We start from the raw sequence: 20713 nt of genomic DNA, 5'->3' as shown, positions 1-20713 counted from the left end.
TTCATATCCACAAAGAGACTGGGGGATCATTGCTTCACCTCCTTCACAAACAAAAAGAAAGCTGGCGTTTCAAGAACATCTTGATACTGCTACACCACCAGCAAAGATCTTTAAAAGGAAGGAGAAACCATTACCTTCGCAAAATTCTCCTCCACATTCGCCACAACTTTTATCACTACCACCCGTTAGCCCACCACCAATGCCTTCACCAACACACTCCCACACTTATTCACATGGTGATAAAATTGATCCCTGGGATTTGTATGATCCAGATCCCATACCACTAAATGACCCAGACCTCTATCCTTCCAAACCTTTGCCACCAGAGGGTACAACAGCATACAAACAGGTCATTTCAAGGGCAGCTGTGTACCATGGAGTACTTATGCATAGTGAGCCTTTAGAAGAGGATTTCCTTTTCACTACACTACCCTCCACACATTCACGCTACCAGTGCCTGCCAATTTTGCCTGGCATGCTCAGGCATGCAGACGAAATATTTAAAGAACCGGTTAAATCTAGGATTTTAACACCACTTACAGATAAAAAATAAAAGCCTGAACCTACAGACCCAGCTTAAATCACGCATCAGGTACCACCAGACTCTGTTTCCGTCAGCGCTGCCAGATAAAGGGCCAATAGCTAGTCTTCATGGAATACCCCTCCCGTGACAACGAAAGCGAGAGGTTTGATGCTGCTGGTAAGAGGGTAGCTACACAGCTAACCAATGGCGTATTGCCAATTCACAAACCTTGTTAGCAAGATATGATGGGGCGCACTGGGACAAAATGCAGGAATTGTTACAACACCTGACAAAAGAACATCAAAAAAGGGCTCAACAAATTGTTGAAGAAGGTCATGCAATAAGCAACAACCAAATAAGGTCTGCTCTTGATGCTGCAGATACAGCAGCTAGGAGCGTAAATACAGCTACAACCATTCGTAGACATGCATGGTTAAGATCTTCTGGGTTCAAGCCAGAAATACAACAAGCGGTACTAAATATGCCATTCAACAAAAAACACCTATTTGGTCCTGAGGTTGACACAATAATTGAAAAACTCAGGAAAGATTGACACTGTAAAAGCAATGGAAGCTCTATACACAACACCTTATAGATACTCCTTTCATAAGCAACAGTTCAGAGGAGGCTTCAACCCCCAATCTACAGATGCTTCCAGTTCCTAACCTAAACAAGGCCAACAGCAATACCAACGAGGAGCATTTAGAGGCCCTTATAGAGGCCAACACTTCAGAGCTGGAGAAAAATTCCAGGCCTCAAAAAGTGCCACCACTGCATCCAAACAGTGACTTCCTAAGCATACCACAACCCCACACGTCAGTGGCAAAATATCACTACAGATCAATGTGTATTTCCAATTATCCGTAATGGTTATTACCTAGATCTGATTTCTACTCCTCCAAACATTCCTCCTCGTTATCACAGACTGTCCCCAGAACACAACGTTCTGTTAAAACAAGAAGTACAATCACTACTACTAAAAGAGTCAATAGAATTAGTTTCAAAATCTCAACAAGGCACAGGGGTATATTCACTATACTTCCTCATTCCCAAAAAGGATGGCACTCTCAGGCTCATTCTAGATCTCAGACCACTAAATCTATATATCCTGTCAGAACACTTTCACATGGTGACTCTGCAGGACGTCATTCCACTACTACAAAAACAAGATTACATTAGATCTCAGATGTGTATTTTCATATCCCCATAAATCCAGATCACCGAAAATACCTAAGGTTTGTGATAGCAGGAAACCACTACCTATTCAAAGGGGGGACATATTCATCTCAACTGTCATTTCTAGCCCAAACAATTTGAAAATGGGCAATTCACAATCACATTTACTTACTAGCAGAATACATCCCAGGGATACACAATTTTCTAGCGGACCTGCTAAGCGGGACACACCAACAGATACACAAATGGAAGATTCACTCTCAGATACTTCAACAGTACTTTCAAAGGTGGGGGACACCACCTCTTCACAACAAGCGAAAATGCAAAATTCCAAAGCTTCACATCCAGGCAACCAAACCCTCTGTCAAAAGGCAATGCTGTATGGATCAACTGGCCAGGGATATTTGCTTACGCTTCCCCCACCTCTCCCGCTAATTCTATTTCTGGTCAGCAAACTGTGCCAAACTTCTCTCACCATGATACGCATAGCCCCCACGTGGGCACGACAACATTGGCACACAACACTCCTAGATCTGTCTGTAGTACGTCACTGCAAACTCTCAAACAGACTGGATTTGTTAAAACAAAACAAAGGTCAAATCAGACATCCCAATCCCAGTGCTCTCAACTTAGCGATTTGGCTCCTGAAGTCATAGAATTTGGATATTTGCAACTTCCATTAGAATATATGGAATTTCTCAAACAAGCATGCAAACCTACAAGTAGACAATGCTATGCTAACAAGTGGAAACGTTTTATTTATTACAGACAGTCTAAAAATATTGACCCACTTCCAGCATCAATACAAGATATTGTATCCTACCTACTTCATTTACAAAAGGCAAATTTAGCTTTCTCCTCTATTAAAATTCATCTTACTACTATATCAGCATGCTTACAAACCATACAACATACCTCTCTTTTTAGAGTCCCAGTTATAAAAGCCTTCATGGAAGGACTAAAATGTATTATTCCACCCAGAACACCACCTGTTCCTGCTTGTAATCTCAATATTGTACTCACGAGACTAATGTGCCCACCTTTTGAACCCATGCATTCCTGTGAGATTTAATTCTTAACCTGGAAAGTTGCTTTCCTAGTGGCCATTACTTCATTACGAAGAGTTAGTGAAACACAAGCATTCACTCTTGAAGAACCTTTTTTCCAAATACACAAACATAAAGTTATATCACCTTTTCACATAAACCAAACAGTGGAATTGCCAGTCTTCTTCCCACAGCCAGATTAAATTGCAGAAAGAGCCCTTCACAATCTTTACCTCAAAAGCTCTAATGTACTAAGTGGATAGAACAAAAGAATTTAGAACAGCTTTTTGTTGCCTTTGTACAACCACTTAAAGGGAATCCTATCTCTAAACAAGAATTAGCAAGATGGATTGTTAAATGTATACAAACGTTACATTAAGGCAAAAAGACAACTTTCAATCACACCTAAAGCACATTCCACTAGGAGAAAAGGTGCATCTATGACATTTTTAGGAAACATACCAGTGGCAGACATATGTAAAGCTGCCACATGGTCTACACCACATAAATTAACAAAGCATTATTGATGTATTTTCAAAGCAACAGGCCAGTGTTGGTCAAGCTGTCTTTAGAACATTATTTCAAACAACTCCAACTCCTACAGGCTAGCCACCGCATTTTTTTTGTGGAGAGTATCTGCTTTATAGTCTAAGCATAGCATGTGTATCTGCAGCTACACATGCCATCGAACAGAAAATGGCACTTACCCTTCCTACTCCCCTGAAGCCTGTAGTCGCTGCAGTTTTTCTAATTTGTACATATGTATATACATTTACATTTGCATGGACATCTATTTTTCACTTACTATTTCTTCACAACATTTATATTATTACACTCTATCACTCCTTCCTACAACTTTTTGCAGGAAAACAATCTAACAACGGAGTCGATGCCCATGCGCAGTATGACCGAGAGGAGCAGTCACTCGGTCCCATGACTCCGAAAAGACTTCTTCTAAAAAAAAAAATACATTATTTTTTTTTTTTTAAACTTGTAAGACTCTGAGCCCAACACTAGATGGCGGAATAATGCACAGCATGTGAATCTGCAGCACTACATGCCACAAACAAATGTACACACCACACAAAGACAATTAAAAAGACTCCTGTATCGGTCTTCGGTCCTCCACTGCCTTCTGGCCACGGCTGGACTTGAAAAATACCTTCTGATGACCAACCCTCGGGTTGGCCGCCAAAACAAAAAAAAACAAAGGGCTTTTGGCAATACCAAATAGCCTTCCACATCTGTTTCGGTACCAAGCCAAAAATCAGACTTTTCCACCTCAAAGCTGAAAAACTAACAGCACTTTTGGAACTGTCATTTTCGGTCCAAGTCAAGCATTCTGTATCCAAACCTTCGGAATTGAAAACCGCCAGTGTTAAATATTCTTCAGCTACTGAGGAGTGATATGAGATACAACCTGTATTAGAGGTTCTGGATGCTAAACAGTGCAAGATTGATCTGCACAAAGAAACAGGAAGGATCATAGCCTCTCCTCCTCCAAAAATTGAAAAAAAGCTGACTTTTCAAGAGACTTTAGACAGTGGGCCTCCACCTATCAAAGTCTTTAAACAGAAGGAAAAACAAAAGACAATGCAACAACCTCAGCCTTCACCACCACATTCTCCTTCCCTTCCTTCTAAACACCCCCCCACCCACAGCCACCACCACCTTCACACCCACACCCACACACCACAGTTCACTCCAGAGGCATCATCTGCATCGCTACATAGGGATGATTTAACTGATCCTCAAGAAGAGCTAGACCCATGGGATATATAGAACACAGATCCCATTCTCCCTAATGACCCAGATTTATACCCAGCGAGGCCAGCTCCCCCTGAAGATACCACTGTTTATAATCAAGTTATAGCCTGGGCAGCTGCATATCATAACGTACAATTACATACAGATCCTATTGGGGATGATTTTCTATTTAATACTTTAACATCTAGTCACAAAGAGTACCAGTGCCTCCCTATGCTTCCAGGCATGCTGAAGAAATTTTTAAAGAACCTGTAAAAGCAAGAATAATTACACTCGGGATTGATTTAAAAAAAAAAAAAAAAAAAAAAAAAAATACAAACCTGCACGCTCTGATCCAGTTTTTATTAGGTCACAATTACGATCTGATTCTATAGTAGTCATTCTACAGGAGATGGTCCTCCTCCAGATAAAAATTCGAAAATTTGATGAGGCAGGTGAAAGAGTTGCTACTCAAGCTGCTGAACACTGGAGGATTGCAAACTCCCATGCCCTAGCAAAGTATGATGGGGCTCATTGGGATCAGATGGAAGACATTTTTTTTTTTTTTTTTTTTACAATATCTTCTACTGTAACATCAAAAAAAGGGGCAACAAATAGTAGCAGAATGACAGGCTATTTCTAACGATGCAATTAGCTGTGCTGCTGATGCAGCTGACACAGCAGCAAGGGGAGTCAACACCCCGCATAATCAGGAGACATGCATGGCTAAGAGCTTCAGGATTTAAGCCAGAGATGCAGCAAGCGGTATTGAACATGACCTTCAATAAAGAACATTTATTTGGGCCAGAGGTTGATATCACAATAGATAAGCTTATAAAGGACTCAGAGACTGCTAAAGCTGTGGGTGTATTATACACCACACCCATTAGGGGGCACTTTTTGTAGGCCACAATTTAGGGGTGGTTTCAAACCATCAATCACAGAACCATACACCTCACAACAAAAACAATGGTCACACTTTAACTGAGGACCTTTCAGAGGCTCTTGCAGAGAATCTAGTTACAGAGGAAGAGGTAAATCAGTCACTCCCAGAGGTTCCTCCACCTCAACAAAACAGTGACTTCTTACAAGTCCCCACAGAGCATACATCTCATGTGGGAAGAATACTGATAAATTTTTAACCACAATTGTACGACATCACCACAGATCAATTGGTTCTATCAATTATCCAACATGGCTGTTTTCTAATCTCCACTCCATCAAACATTTCCCCTCGTTCATACAAACTTACTCAGGAACATCTCACTTTATTAAAACAGGAGGTATAATCATTACTACTCAAAGGAGCCATAGATTTAGTGCCTATATCCCAGCAGGGATCCGAAGTTTATTCACTGTACTTCCGCATAACAAAGAAAGATGGTACTGTAAGACCAATTTTAGATCTCAAACCCCTCAATCTATATATCCTTACAGAACACTTTCATATGGTCACTCTAAAAGACATAATTGCCCTTATACAGAAACAGGATTACACGACAGCATGAGATCTCAAAGATGCTTATTTCCACATTCCCATCCACCCAGCACATAAAAAATATATAAAATGTGTCAAAGAAGGAAAGCGCTACCATTTCAATGTGCTACCATTTGGGGTAACAGCCAGGGTGTTCACCAAATGCTTAGCGGTGGTTGCATCATTCCGCAGAAGACAACACATACATATCTTTCCACATCTAGATGTCTGGCTCATAAAAGCCAGTACAATTCACAATTTTCAACAACTTACTTAATATACCATAGACATCCTACACAACCTACGATTCACAATTAATTACCACAAATCTCACCTGCAGCCATCACAGATATTGCTGTTTTTGCTTTTGTCGCCATCACAGATACGCCATATCTGGGAGCAATCCTGAACACTCAGTCAGGATTAACATATCCAAATCCAGTAAGGATTCAAGCATTTCACAATCTCATCTCCCAACTACAATACAACCACCAACTTACACAGTAAAGCTAATGATGAAACTATTAGGAATGATGGCTTCATGCATAGCCATAGTCCCCAATGCAAGACTGCACATGCGAGCACTACAGCAGTGTCTTTCTCAACAATGGTCTCAGGGTCAAATTCAGGATCTAGTGTTGTTGGACCACTAGACTCACCACTCCGCAATGGTGGAATTACACCAACCTATCAAAGGGGTGGCCCTTTCAGGACCATGTGCCTCAGATCACAATCACAGCAGGTGTGTCACTGATGGGTTGGGGACCTCATCTCAACAACCTAACTATTCAGGGGAAATGGGACTCAATTCAACAGATTTATCATATAAACTACTTGGAATTACTAGCGGAATTACTAGCACTCAAAGCTTTTCAGACTCAAATCACACACAAGATAGTGTTAATACAGACAGACACTATGACCACAGTGTATTATCAGCAAAAATAGGTGTGGGGGGGGGAAGGTGGAGGTAGGTGTTAAACCAGATTTGTTGACTCAAAGGAGGGGCTAAATCAGACATCCAAATCCTAGCACACTCAACCTGGCGATTTGGCTCCTGAAGTCAGAGTTTGGCTATTTACAACTTCCATCTGAATGTATGAATATTCTAAAAGAGGCACGCAAACTCACAACTAGACAATGTTATGCAGCTAAATGGAAACGTTTTGTCTAGTATTGTCACCCAAAAATATTGATCCACTTAAAGCTTCAGTACAGGATATCGTTTGCTATTTGCTACACTTACAAAAAGCAAATCTGGCACATTTGTCTATTAGAATTAATTTAACAGCTATGGCTGATTACCTTCAAAATAGACAACATTTCCCTGTTCAGGATTCCTGTTATAAAGGCTTTTATGGAAGGTCCTAAAAGGGTTATTCCACCTAAAGTTCCTCCAGCCACTATGTGGAATCTTAAAATTGTACTCACAAGACTTATTGGGCCACCATTTGAATCCTTGTATTCTTGTGCTCTACAGTTTCTATCATGGAAAGTTGCTTTCTTAGTAGCAATCACTTCTTTAAGATGAGTTAGCAAAATTCAGGCGTCCCCTTTAGAAGAACCTTTCTTTCAAATGCATAACGACAAATTAGTTCTTAGAACAAATCCAAAATTCCTACCAAAGGTAGTTTCACCTTTTCATATCAATCAGTCGGTGGAATTGCCAGTCTTCTTTCCGTAACCAGATTCAGTGGCTGAAAGAGTTCTTCACACACTTGATGTTAAAAGAGCTCTCATGAACTGTATGGATAGAACAAAACATTCAGAAAATTTAAACAACTCTTAGTGGCATTCTCAAAACCTCACAAAGGTAATCCTATTTCAAAAAATTGATTAGCTAGATGGATAGTAAAGTGTATTCAAGCTGGCTATCTTAAAGCTAAAAGACAGCTACCACTAACCCCTAAGCACACTCCACTAGGAAAAAAGGAGCTTCAATGGCATTCTTAGGAAATATACCAATAGTAGACATGTGTAAAGCTGCTACATGGTCTACACCACACACATTTACTAAACACTACTCTGTAGATATATTATCTTGTGAACAAGCCAAGGTTGGACAGACAGTGCTTAGGGCACTGTTTCAAACTACTCCTACAGGCTAGCCACTGCTTATTTTAGGAGGGGACTGCTTTACAGTCTATGCAAAGCATGTGTATCTACAGCTACACATGCCATTGAACTGAAAATGTTACTTACCCAGTAGACATCTGTCCGTGGCATGTAGTGCTGTAGATTCACATGCGCCCTCCCTCCTCCCTGGAAGCCTGTGGCCGTTGTAGTATAATATAAATATGTATATACGTTGCATGTAATTTCCTTACTATATATGTATGTGTATGTATGTATATATATGTGTGAGTATGTGTAAGTGTATGTATGTGTATATATGTGTAAGTGTATGTATATGTATGTATATACATGTATATATGTGTGTATATATATATATATTTCATCAACAGTCACTACACAGCATATGGGAACCAAAGTTTACCAGATTCTCGCCGCAAGAATGACGCCGGCTCAGTCAGTCCAATTCGAAAAAATATCTTCTTTATTTCATGATGTTAAGTACAAAGCGCTAAGTGCTAATTTCAAACAAATATAGCTACGCGTTTCAGCCTGAGCCTCCACCTTTTATACACTATTTACTTCATCCTCCTGCAGGAAAACAATGTAACAAAGGACTCATTGCCTATGTGCTTATTACAGAGAGGAGGAGTCACTCGATCCTGTGACTTAAAAACCTTTTTCAAATAAAAACAACTTGTAACACACCAAGCCCAACACTAGATGGCAGCCTTATATTCACTTTAAAAAACAAAGAACAAAGGTTACTGTGATGTTGTTAGGTTCTGAACTTACTCGCACAAAACCAGAGAAATTCAGCAGTTATAGTTATTTTAAGTAACTATAACTTGCAGTCCACGATAACTAAAACTTGCACCCCCGCCATGCACAGTTTTTCTTCAATAATTTACTTCTAATATTTAATCGATATTTTATTGACATTATAAAAGTTGTAATGAGTGCTGTAATATCTGGAGTAATTAGTAGTGCATGGTGAGGGCCATCGACACCCGTGAGTTATAGTTACTTGAAATAACTCTAACTGCTGCATTTCTCTGGTTGTGTGGGACTAAATTCAGAACCTAACTATAACGCCCAAGTACCCTTCGTTTTTTTTTAAGTGAACACAGACCCTGTCGGATGCGGGATCCCACACAGTTGTCGGTTTCCTATTCAAACCTTGTGTCAAACTTTGAACCAATGTGTCCCAAATGTTCTGAGCCATTCTGGGCTTAGTATGTGGTTTTGGCCCTTAAGGAGGCCATGCTTCAAATTTTTGGTTAATTCCAGCCCCCTCTGGTGCACTTTCTGGCCCCATCAATCACTTGGGCTTCTGGTCCAACTTAAATTGAGCTCTTCCCTTTGGCCAACTTGCTCTGGACGACGTTAGCTCATTCACCAATAACACCATGTTGTTACTCAAGGTAAGTAACTTACTCTTTTGGTCTGTTCTTGCTCTGTTCTAAATGGTGCCTTGAATCTTGCAATGCCTTGCAGTGCTTTCTTGACTGGTGGAGATGCTTCTATAGAATTTAGGATAAAATAATTGCTGTAACTGTCACTTTGCTGTAAAGCTGTCACTTTGACCTGATTAATAGCCGAATGTGTATGTATCTGTTTTATGTCACTCATGTAGCACTGTCAATTTTTACTTTTTATTTTTAAAAATATCTTATTTAGAATAAGATTAATCAGTTTTAACTGAATCATTTTATAGGAAGTAGAAGCACTATTTAAAGGAGATCTTTTGCCTAAATTCATCAACTGTGAGTTTGCCTACAATGACAATTGGTTTATCACATTTGAATCGGAAGCCGATGCACAACAGGTAAGGGCACTGCACTGTTCTGATTCCTGCAGGCATAGTATTAATAAGAATCATAATGCTTATTGCCTAGTTAATAAAACCTTTAAAAAAATAAATGAATATACATTGATGGGTATTAAATTTAGAAGGTAAAACAGACTGGATGACACTATAAAAATATGAAAGATAAAACTATGATTCTTTTCACGCTGTGATGGCCAAAAGATTTCAGTAAGTTTCAACTGCTTTAAACAGTGAAATGCTCAAAATGGTTTACACTTTGAGGTTCAATCAGCATAGTGATGTTTTAGAAAGAAGGTTGTCAATTATTGACTAGAGCCTGTAGCTCGATTGTTGAGAACTTCACAAAGCAGCTTCCTAGCTGCATATCTGTGGGGTTGAAACAGTCTATGATTGCTTAAAGACCAGATCTGATCCCCATACGGCTGAATGATGGAAGTAGAAGAATGGGTTAATCTGTTGTAAGGTTATTGCAGCGGCATTTCACAAGAGCCAAAGTTTCCAATGTATGTCAGAGCGTAAAGCGTTTTGTGCAGCAGATGCCTTTCTGTACTTGTTTGAGCTCTCTGTTATCAAACTGGCCAACTCGGATCCTAGTGATGCCCTTTTTCAAGCCTGTAGGTAGGTAATATTACACTTTTTCATGGCCATAGGGTATTAGTAAAATTTCAGATTGTTTTAGTTTCTTGCAGATTTTGTTGTCCTATTTGCAAGATTGATTAAACAGCTGCTTATTTAAAATGACTAATTTTGGCAATGATAAAGAAATTTCCCAGGCTTCCTGTATTTGTAGCGGGTTTAGTTATTCAAGGACATTTGGTTCCTGGATTTATTCATTGTGGAATCCTTCAGTTCTGACCTCCTCAATTAAAATTTTAATGAGGTCTGCTTTGAATTGTTGCATTGTTTCAAAAAATGTAGTATGAAAGATGCTTGCTGAATTGCTTAATCAAATGAAACTCCAAGCTGATTTGAGCCTGTGAATTGGAGGACGGCAAAGTGAAAAGCCACCTGAATAAGTTACATTGAATTATATCCAGCCAGTTAGTTACAGGGAAAACCTTGTAGCCCTAAGTTAGCAGCGGCATATACAACGCTCTTATGATGTCAAATAAAGTCTTAATTGACTGGCCTGTCATGTTGTTGGTTAATTTCAGAAAGGCAAACATTGAATTGTTTGCCTTCACTTTTATAGTCGCCTGATGTTTTTAAAAACTTCCTGTATTTTGAAACCAAACCTCCAGAGAGGCTTTTAACAGTTGACCAATACTGCCTCTTCATTGTTTAATAGCCAGCTAGTTTTCTCTGGTTTTCTTTTTCACTATTGAATTTAGATAATTTACAGTAGGATTTTAGCGCTCTGAGTCTTCCCATTCCAGTGATATCAGATAACAGTGTTATGTGCATACACAACTTGGAATTGGAGTTCCTGCAAATTTTTGGATGACATGCTCTTGAATTGTCTTAATGCTTTAGCTAGGTCAGAGGCCTAAAGGTTAAGTAAAATTGAGGCTAAAGCATATCTCTGCTTAATAGTCCTGATGGTGTCGATTTTCTTTCAAAGGGAATTATTATTGCCCAGTTTTACCCCAATCCAGTTATCCATGTATAAAGCCTGGATAGCTTGTAGGAGTGTATTGTTGATGCCCTATGAGTTGCGCTTGTACCAAACTTAATTAGTTGATACTGGCCAAGGCAGTTTTAAAGCCCATGAAGCAATCATAAAATATTAATTATGTTGGAGCCCTACATTTGTTTAACAGAATTGTGGGCTTCTTATACTTGATGGTGCCATTTTTGTCCCTAAAGCCCGTCTCGTACCAGGACAAAAAGACCCTGTTCATCTGTCCAGTTTAGAAGATCTTAATAAAGAAAATAAGACTGGCATACAGTTTGCCTCTGTAGCAAGCAACACAGTCATTTATTGATTAGATTTATCAGCTCTTGAGTCGTCTTTGTCTAGAGAGCAGAGTATCAATCCTCTCCAGGATGGTGGGACTTGACCATAATAATGGCACACGTTAAATGGAAGATGTAACCAGTGTGCCCAGTAATCACATTTGTTTTATGTAACAAGATTAGAAGACTCTTTGGACCTAGATTGCCATCCAACCTGTTTTTCGTTCCGCATGTTATTTCTAATTTCATGGTGTACCATTGTGCAGATGACTCCTGATGCAGACTCGAGGCACATGGTTTTTCTAACTTGATTGATCTTTTATTTCCACTTTTACAGTAGCATGACTTTACCATTGAATAGCTGAAATATTCTTCAAAGACATTTTTTGAAAATTGGATTGTCCAGTATGTTTTATGTAAGCCCAACATTTCTATGAGCCATTAGATTTACATATAGACAGAGGGTGATCCAGTCTCTTTTGATGTTGGTTTTGTCTTCCAGTGTAACATTTGTGAAAGTTTCTGAATAATGCTTTTTTTTAGTAAAGTATGTTGTGACCATAGTTTGTGGGGCTTGCTTGAAATAGTCTTTCAAGGGTTCCCAACTCCTCTCAAAGAGTAAAGAAGCTGTGACTGCAACCTTCACTCTGAAATGGTTGGTATTTGTTGGTGACTAGAGGGAGTCTTGTCACATGCAAGTCTTTTCAGGCTGTTAGCACACGTGTAACCTGTGCCCTGTTTTAGCCTTTACAGTTTCTGGATGGTAGAGAGATCACCTACTTTTAATGCTGAATTAGCCTTGCGCCTAGATAGGTTGGAAAAATTGCTGCTTGGGTGAATTGGTTGCTTTCAAAATATTCTACTGTTTTGTACTTTTCAATGTGACTGATGAAGGAAAAGTGGATGAATGTATAGTTCAAAACTGCTGCACAGTGTTCAGTCACTGGTGTATCTTGCTGGTTTTTCAGAAGGTAATTTCCCATTAAAGCAAGGGTGAGAGAAAACTGTGTTATGGGATTGATGTTTTTTTTTTTTTTTTTTTTTATAGAAGAAAGCCTTAAAAAGATTGTATATACCATGAAGATGGATATATGTAATGGTTTTCAAAATAGCCAGTTTAAAAAAAAAAAAAAAAGTGAAAAATAACCAGCTGCATTTTTACACGATAATTTAAGCGTTAATTTACATGAACCGCAGTTAATGAACAAAGATTCCCTCGATTTTGATTAACATTTCTCCTTTTGTTAACTAAATTATATCATCTGATAGACTTCTAGCTGCACATTCCTTACCTTTGAATTCCCTGGCGTCAGCTTTAAATCCGGAATCTTTTTGCTGTGCAAAACCCTGCACGTGTCGTTGGGTGGCGTTGTCCGGCTCTGCGTGGCTTCGTCCGCGTCGGAGCCGTCTATGACATCACAGTCACCTACAAAGGGACCACCCCTGCGTGGGAACGTCAGTTCTTTTCCTTCCGTGCCGGTTAAGCGCAGGTCCCAGATCGAGCTTCTCTTTGCCTTTTTTGGCAAGCCTTTTTTCGACCTTTTGTCGAAGAATACATTTATTAAGCTATTGCAAAATCAACCTTTCAAAAGACTTTTCAGTCTTAAATTTCACTGTTTGTTCATAAGTTGAGTAATGTTTCCTCTTCAGACATAAATAAATCCATTCTGTGCATGTTCTTGTGTATTTCTGGCTTAAAATGTATGGTATTGTCTACTATACTAAACATAATGCTATGAGTTAGAAAAAATCCTTGCCCACGAATAGTGTATTGCTATTGAGAACTGCCAGCTACCACTATAATGCCAAAATATGGTTGGAGCATGGCCCGCATTCATCCCTGGTGAATTGTGATTCACTTTGCCATGGACGCAGTGTTCCAGCAATTTCTGAATTGTTCATTAGTCCTATATATCCACCACAATATTTGTTTCATATTCATTGTGTTTTTCTGTCTGATAGATACTGTGATGTTCTAGCTCTCATCTTTACAACTGTTTGAGATGACTGCACCAAATAGATGCCAGAAGGAAACTTTTCAAAAAGATACTGCTGCTTTAAAATGTGTCCAGAGGTACCCAGCATGAGCATCCCAGATTATGTTTTACTTCTTATTGTCAGAAAACCGAGAATTACTTCACACATTCTGAGTGTTGAAGGTTTACACATTGACTGTCTCTTATCGTTTTAAGAGGTGTTATCTGTTTTTCATGCTGGATGACTAATAATAGAAACTTCACTTTGTTCTACACCTGCAGTTGAAGTCCACGTTCAAACGATGCAGACAATTCTTCTTGGCAGCTAATAGTCCTAGATCTTGCTTGTCTTGTTCGGGGACCAAGTCTAGTCAGTTCCTGTCCTTTCTCTGTAATACAGTTCATATCACTGAAGATGTTATAAAAGCTTCCTATGCATGATGTGAAAAATCTGTGCTATCATTTTGTTTGCTTAATTTCAATGAACTGCTTTATGCCTTCCTAACAGAGAACTCTGCAGTTGACGAGCCCATTGAGGTTCTACAAACGTTATAAAGCGATGTTTGAAATCAAAGCCTATGTCTTTTGAAACGTCCTCGCATTATGGTTGATACCTGACATGTTTGTCAGTGAAACATGTTTCAAAGGCTCTAGTCCTTTTGTATTTTTTTACTGCACCACTTGTGGGGAGTCTGCCATATTTTTTCTGCTGCCCCAGTCCAATCGATGTCTCTAACCCAGAGTCCTTGCCTGCTATGTAGTTTATTGTTGGCTCAAGGACTACTGTACACTTGCTGGTTAGTATCCATTTGATCAATAGTGAGTCTTACAGGATGGGGAATTCCCTTTAGGCTTGTCTAATCAACCCTGATTTCTACTTGTGGCACTTTTAAGGGCACCTTTTAGGAAACAGGAGTTTTCAGATGGGTCAGAACACACTTCATCTTGTCCTCGTGTAGCAGGCTGCTCTGCTATAAACTGAAACTCCTTGTTCTGCCATTTCCAGAACTGTCTTCTGCCCGGCATCCAGAGAACTGTAATTAAAATACATGGCTCATATCTGCAAGTGAACTTGACTGGTTCTGCTTGCCCCAAAAGCTAAGGAATTATTAGAAAAAGCAAGATACACTTCCTCCTGCATGGAGAAAGATTTCACAATTACACTGAAAAGATGCTGGTTGGCTAGGTCTTTCTACTGGTAAAGCCTGAGAATTAAATACTTGCCCCTTTGGAGATCCACTTAGTACTTGGTCTGCATTAGAACAGAGCTTTTGCTGCTGTCTGTCCTTTTTAGAATGTAGTGGGAAGAATCCCCGAAATACGGGGAAATCATTGGTTTTGTGATGTGGCTTGGAAAAAGAGGTATGCTAACAGCCGAGTGTAAAGAGGAGAAGCAATCTGAATTGTAAGCAAGATGCTCTCATAGCCCAGCTGACTAAGGTTCTGTATGAAGTCCATCAAGTGAGTGATGGACTGTGGTTTATAGTGGGACAAGGAGCATTTTGGGATTCAGTGCTCTCCTTTGGTCTCACCAGTGATCCCCGGGCCTTCGCGAATGTGATGCTAGTGGTGGCAGCACACCTTCAGAGGTTAAGGGTGGCAGTCTTCCCTCACCTTGGCAACTGAAGACAGGCTTGAAGGCAGGCTTGCACCTGGCACTCATCAACCCCCTCGGCATGACTATCTTTGGGTTTCGCTATCAACTTGCTGAAGTCAGACCTCACTGCTTCTCAGATGCTCCCTTTCATCTGAGATATTTTGGGCATGGTTTGGTTTTGTGCCTGTCTACTGGGAAAGAGTCCAGGCCATTCAGACTGTGACCCTTATCTTTCAGCCTTGATCCTGAATTTCAGTAAGGTCTACTCTGCGGGTGCTGGGACTGATAGCCTCCTGCATCTTGCTGGTTGAGCATGCCATGTGGCATATGCGGGCCCTGAAGTCTGTGTGGGCCCTGAAGTCTGTGTGGGCCCTGAAGTCTGTGTGGGCCCTGAAGTCTGTGTGGGCCTTGAAGTCTCAGTGGACTTCTGTAAAGAAATGGCTCCCTGTTGCAGTTACCCCCCACTTTGTGCCTGATACTGATGCTGACTTGACTGAGAAGTGTGCTGGGACCCTGCTAACCAGGCCCCAGCACCAGTGTTCCTTCACCTAAAATGTACCATTGTGTCCACAATTGGCACACCCTGGCATTCAGATAAGTCCCTTGTAACTGGTACTTCTAGTACCAAGGGCCCTGATGCCAAGAAAGGTCTCTAAGGGCTGCAGCGTGTCTTATGCCACCCTAGAGACCCCTCACTCAGCACAGACACACTGCTTACAAGCCTGTGTGTGCTAGTGAGAACAAAATGAGTAAGTCGACATGGCACTCCCCTCAGGGTGCCATGCCAGCCTCTCACTGCCTATGCAATATAGGTAAGACACCCCTCTAGCAGGCCTTACAGCCCTAAGGCAGGGTGCACTATACCATAGGTGAGGGTACCAGTGCATGAGCACTGTGCCCCTACAGTGTCTAAACAAAACCTTAGACATTGTAAGTGCAGGGTAGCCATAAGAGTATATGGTCTGGGAGTCTGTTTTACACGAACTCCACAGCACCATAATGGCTACACTGAAAACTGGGAAGTTTGGTATCAAACTTCTCAGCACAATAAATGCACACTGATGCCAGTGTACATTTTATTGTAAAATACACCACAGAGGGCACCTTAGAGGTGCCCCCTGAAACTTAACCAACTATCTGTGTAGGCTGACTGGTTCCAGCAGCCTGCCACACTAGAGACATGTTGCTGGCCCCATGGGGAGAGTGCCTTTGTCACTCTGAGGCCAGTAACAAAGCCTGCACTGGGTGGAGATGCTAACACCTCCCCCAGGCAGGAGCTGTAACACCTGGCGGTGAGCCTCAAAGGCTCACCCCTTTGTCACAGCCCAGCAGGGCACTCCAGCGTAGTGGAGTTGCCCGCCCCCTCCGGCCACGGCCCCCACTTTTGGCGGCAAGGCTGGAGGGAACAAAGAAAGCAACAAGGAGGAGTCACTGGCCAGTCAGGACAGCCCCTAAGGTGTCCTGAGCTGAGGTGACTCTGACTTTTAGAAATCCTCCATCTTGCAGATGGAGGATTCCCCCAATAGGGTTAGGATTGTGACCCCCTCCCCTTGGGAGGAGGCACAAAGAGGGTGTACCCACCCTCAGGGCTAGTAGCCATTGGCTACTAACCCCCCAGACCTAAACACGCCCTTAAATTTAGTATTTAAGGGCTACCCTGAACCCTAGAAAATTAGATTCCTGCAACTACAAGAAGAAGGACTGCCTAGCTGAAAAACCCCTGCAGAGGAAGACCAGAAGACGACAACTGCCTTGGCTCCAGAAACTCACCGGCCTGTCTCCTGCCTTCCAAAGATCCTGCTCCAGCGACGCCTTCCAAAGGGACCAGCGACCTCGACATCCTCTGAGGACTGCCCCTGCTTCGAAAAGACAAGAAACTCCCGAGGACAGCGGACCTGCTCCAAGAAAGGCTGTAACTTTGTTTCCAGCAGCCTTGAAAGAACCCTGCAAGCTCCCCGCAAGAAGCGTGAGACTTGCAACACTGCACCCGGCGACCCCGACTCGGCTGGTGGAGATCCAACACCTCAGGAGGGACCCCAGGACTACTCTGATACTGTGAGTACCAAAACCTGTCCCCCCTGAGCCCCCACAGCGCCGCCTGCAGAGGGAATCCCGAGGCTTCCCCTGACCGCGACTCTTTGAATCCAAAGTCCCGACGCCTGGGAGAGACCCTGCACCCGCAGCCCCCAGGACCTGAAGGACCGGACTTTCACTGGAGAAGTGACCCCCAGGAGTCCCTCTCCCTTGCCCAAGTGGAGGTTTCCCCGAGGAATCCCCCCCCTTGCCTGCCTGCAGCGCTGAAGAGATCCCGAGATCTCTCATAGACTAACATTGCGAACCCGACGCCTGTTTCTACACTGCACCCGGCCGCCCCCGCGCTGCTGAGGGTGAAATTTCTGTGTGGGCTTGTGTCCCCCCCCGGTGCCCTACAAAACCCCCCTGGTCTGCCCTCCGAAGACGTGGGTACTTACCTGCAAGCAGACCGGAACCGGGGCACCCCCTTCTCTCCATTCTAGCCTATGTGTTTTGGGCACCACTTTGAACTCTGCACCTGACCGGCCCTGAGCTGCTGGTGTGGTAACTTTGGGGTTGCTCTGAACCCCCAACGGTGGGCTACCTTGGACCAAGAACTGAACCCTGTAAGTGTCTTACTTACCTGGTTAACCTAACAAATACTTACCTCCCCTAGGAACTGTGAAAATTGCACTAAGTGTCCACTTTTAAAACAGCTATTTGTGAATAACTTGAAGAGTATACATGCAATTTTGATGATTTAAAGTTCCTAAAGTACTTACCTGCAATACCTTTCGAATGAGATATTACATGTAGAATTTGAACCTGTGGTTCTTAAAATAAACTAAGAAAAGATATTTTTCTATACAAAACCTATTGGCTGGATTTATCTCTGAGTGTGTGTACCTCATTTATTGTCTATGTGTATGTACAACAAATGCTTAACACTACTCCTTGGATAAGCCTACTGCTCGACCACACTACCACAAAATAGAGCATTAGTATTATCTATTTTTACCACTATTTTACCTCTAAGGGGAACCCTTGGACTCTGTGCATGCTATTCCTTACTTTGAAATAGCACATACAGAGCCAACTTCCTACATTGGTGGCAGCGGTGGGATACAAGACTTTGCATTTGCTGGACTACTCAGCCAATACCTGATCACACAACAAATTCCAAAATTGTCATTAGAAATTCATTTTTGCAATTTGAAATTTTTCTAAATTCTTAAAAGTCCTGCTAGGGCCTTGTGTGTTAAGTCCCTGTTTAGCATTGTCTTTTAGAGTTTAAAAAGTTTGTTAAAAGTTTGAAATTAGATTCTAGAAACAGTTTTAGATTCTTTAAAAAGTCTTCCAACTTTTAGCAAAATAATGTCTGATACAGAGATGAATGTGGTGGAACTCGACACCACACCTTACCTCCATCTTAAGATGAGGGAGCTAAGGTCTCTCTGTAATATAAAGAAAATAACCATTGGCTCCAGACCTACCAAAATTCAGCTCCAGGAGCTGTTGGCAGAGTTTGAAAAAGCCAACCCCTCTGAGGATGACTTCACAGAGGAAGAAATTAGTGACTTGGAGGGCAATTCCCCCCTTCCAGTCCTAAATAGGGAGACCAGGGCCTCTCAAGCCCTGTCTCCAAAAATGATAGTCAGAAATGTTGCTTCCCTCACAGGAGGGTCCAGCATTTCTGAAATCACTGAGGATGCTCTCAGTGAGGATGACCCCCTGTTAGCCAGGATGGTCAAAAGATTGGCTTTGGAAAAGCAGCTCCTAGCCATAGAAAGGGAAAGAAAAGAGATGGGCCTAGGTCCCATCAATGGTGGCAGCAACTTAAATAGGGTCAGAGATTCTCCTGACATCCTAAAAATCCCCAAAGGGATTGTAACAAAATATGAAGATGGTGATGACATCACCAAATGGTTCACAGCTTTTGAGAGGGCTTGTGTAACCAGAAAAGTGAACAGATCTCACTGGGGTGCTCTCCTTTGGGAAATGTTCACTGGAAAGTGTAGGGATAGACTCCTCACACTCTCTGGAAAAGATGCAGAATCTTATGACCTCATGAAGGGTACCCTGATTGAGGGCTTTGGATTCTCCACTGAGGAGTATAGAATTAGATTCAGGGGGGCTCAAAAATCCTCGAGCCAGACCTGGGTTGATTTTGTAGACTACTCAGTAAAAACACTAGATGGTTGGTTAACTGGAAATGAAGTGTGTGACTATGTTGGGCTTTATAATTTGTTTATGAAAGAACACATTTTAAGTAACTGCTTCAATGAAAAGTTGCATCAGTATCTGGTAGACCTAGGTCCAATTTCTCCCCAAGAATTGGGAAAGAAGGCAGACCACTGGGTCAAGACTAGGGTAACCAAAACTTCCACTGGGGGTGACCAAAAGAAAGGGGTTACAAAAACTCCCCAGGAGAAAGTGGGTGACACTAGAAACAAAGAAAAAGAGTCCTCTGTAGGCCCCCAAAAACCAGAACAGGTGGGTGGGCCCCAAGACACAACCCAAAACAAAGGTGGGTACCAGGGTAACAACTGGGATGCCACTAAGGCATGGTGCCACAACTGTAAACAGTCTGGGCACCACACCAAGGACACTTCTTGTCCCAAAAACAAACCCCAGAACAAAATTCCTGGGGTAACCAGTGTAGCCATGGGAGATGGCTCCTCAGATGAGGAGGTCTTCCTAGCCTTCAACTGGAAACAGGGCCCAACAGGTGAGTTGGAGATTCCAGAGGGAAGTAGACACTTCCACCACCTACTGGTGAATGGAATCCCAACCACTGCCCTGAGAGACACTTGTGCCAGTCACACTATTGTGCATGACAGGCTGGTGCTCTCAAACCAGTACATCCCAGGTGAGACTGCCAGGGTAAGAGTTAGCCTAGACAGGGTCACTAAGAGGCCTGTGGCTTTAGTGCCCATAGAAGTGGGTGGCACTCTTAGCTGGAGAAGGGTAGTAGTCAGTACAGACCTCCCCCTTGATTGTCTCCTTGGAAATGACTACCCAGAGGTTAGTCAGAGCTCAAGAGAGGAACTGGTCCAGTGCCAGTCCTCTCCCAAGGATTCTGGAAGTCCTGCCTCTGCAGTAAATGACAGCAGGCCCCAGAAGAAGAAGAAAAGAAAACAGAGTAGGAAGGGTGGACAACCTTTAGCCAAGGTTACAGCAAGCCAAGGAGATTCTGCTCCAGTAGGGGAGAACTCCAAAAATGGCCCTGATAAAGTCCAACCTGACCCACAAGAAGTCCTGGCTAGTCAGGCAACTGTTAAACCTGAGTGGGTGGCTCCTCAGCTAACAGAAGAAAGAGTGGAAGAAGGGTGTTTACTACAAGATGTGGTAACCCCCCC

General features: G+C 42.1%; 1 protein-coding gene across 7 annotated transcripts in view; it reads left to right on the top strand.

The window, feature by feature from the left end:
- The window catches only part of LARP4B (La ribonucleoprotein 4B), an 857205-nt gene that overhangs the window by 333726 nt on the left and 502766 nt on the right, over positions 1-20713 (top strand). For all 7 annotated transcript variants that reach the window (XM_069211182.1, XM_069211183.1, XM_069211184.1 and 4 more), the window contains one exon: positions 9759-9869. In XM_069211182.1, the coding sequence (XP_069067283.1) occupies positions 9759-9869 (111 nt within the window). The remainder of the gene's footprint in view (positions 1-9758; positions 9870-20713) is intronic.

Source organism: Pleurodeles waltl, chromosome 10 (genome assembly GCF_031143425.1).
Source record: "Pleurodeles waltl isolate 20211129_DDA chromosome 10, aPleWal1.hap1.20221129, whole genome shotgun sequence".
NCBI classification, from domain to species: domain Eukaryota; kingdom Metazoa; phylum Chordata; class Amphibia; order Caudata; family Salamandridae; genus Pleurodeles; species Pleurodeles waltl.
This window is presented reverse-complemented; position numbering and strand designations above follow the sequence as displayed.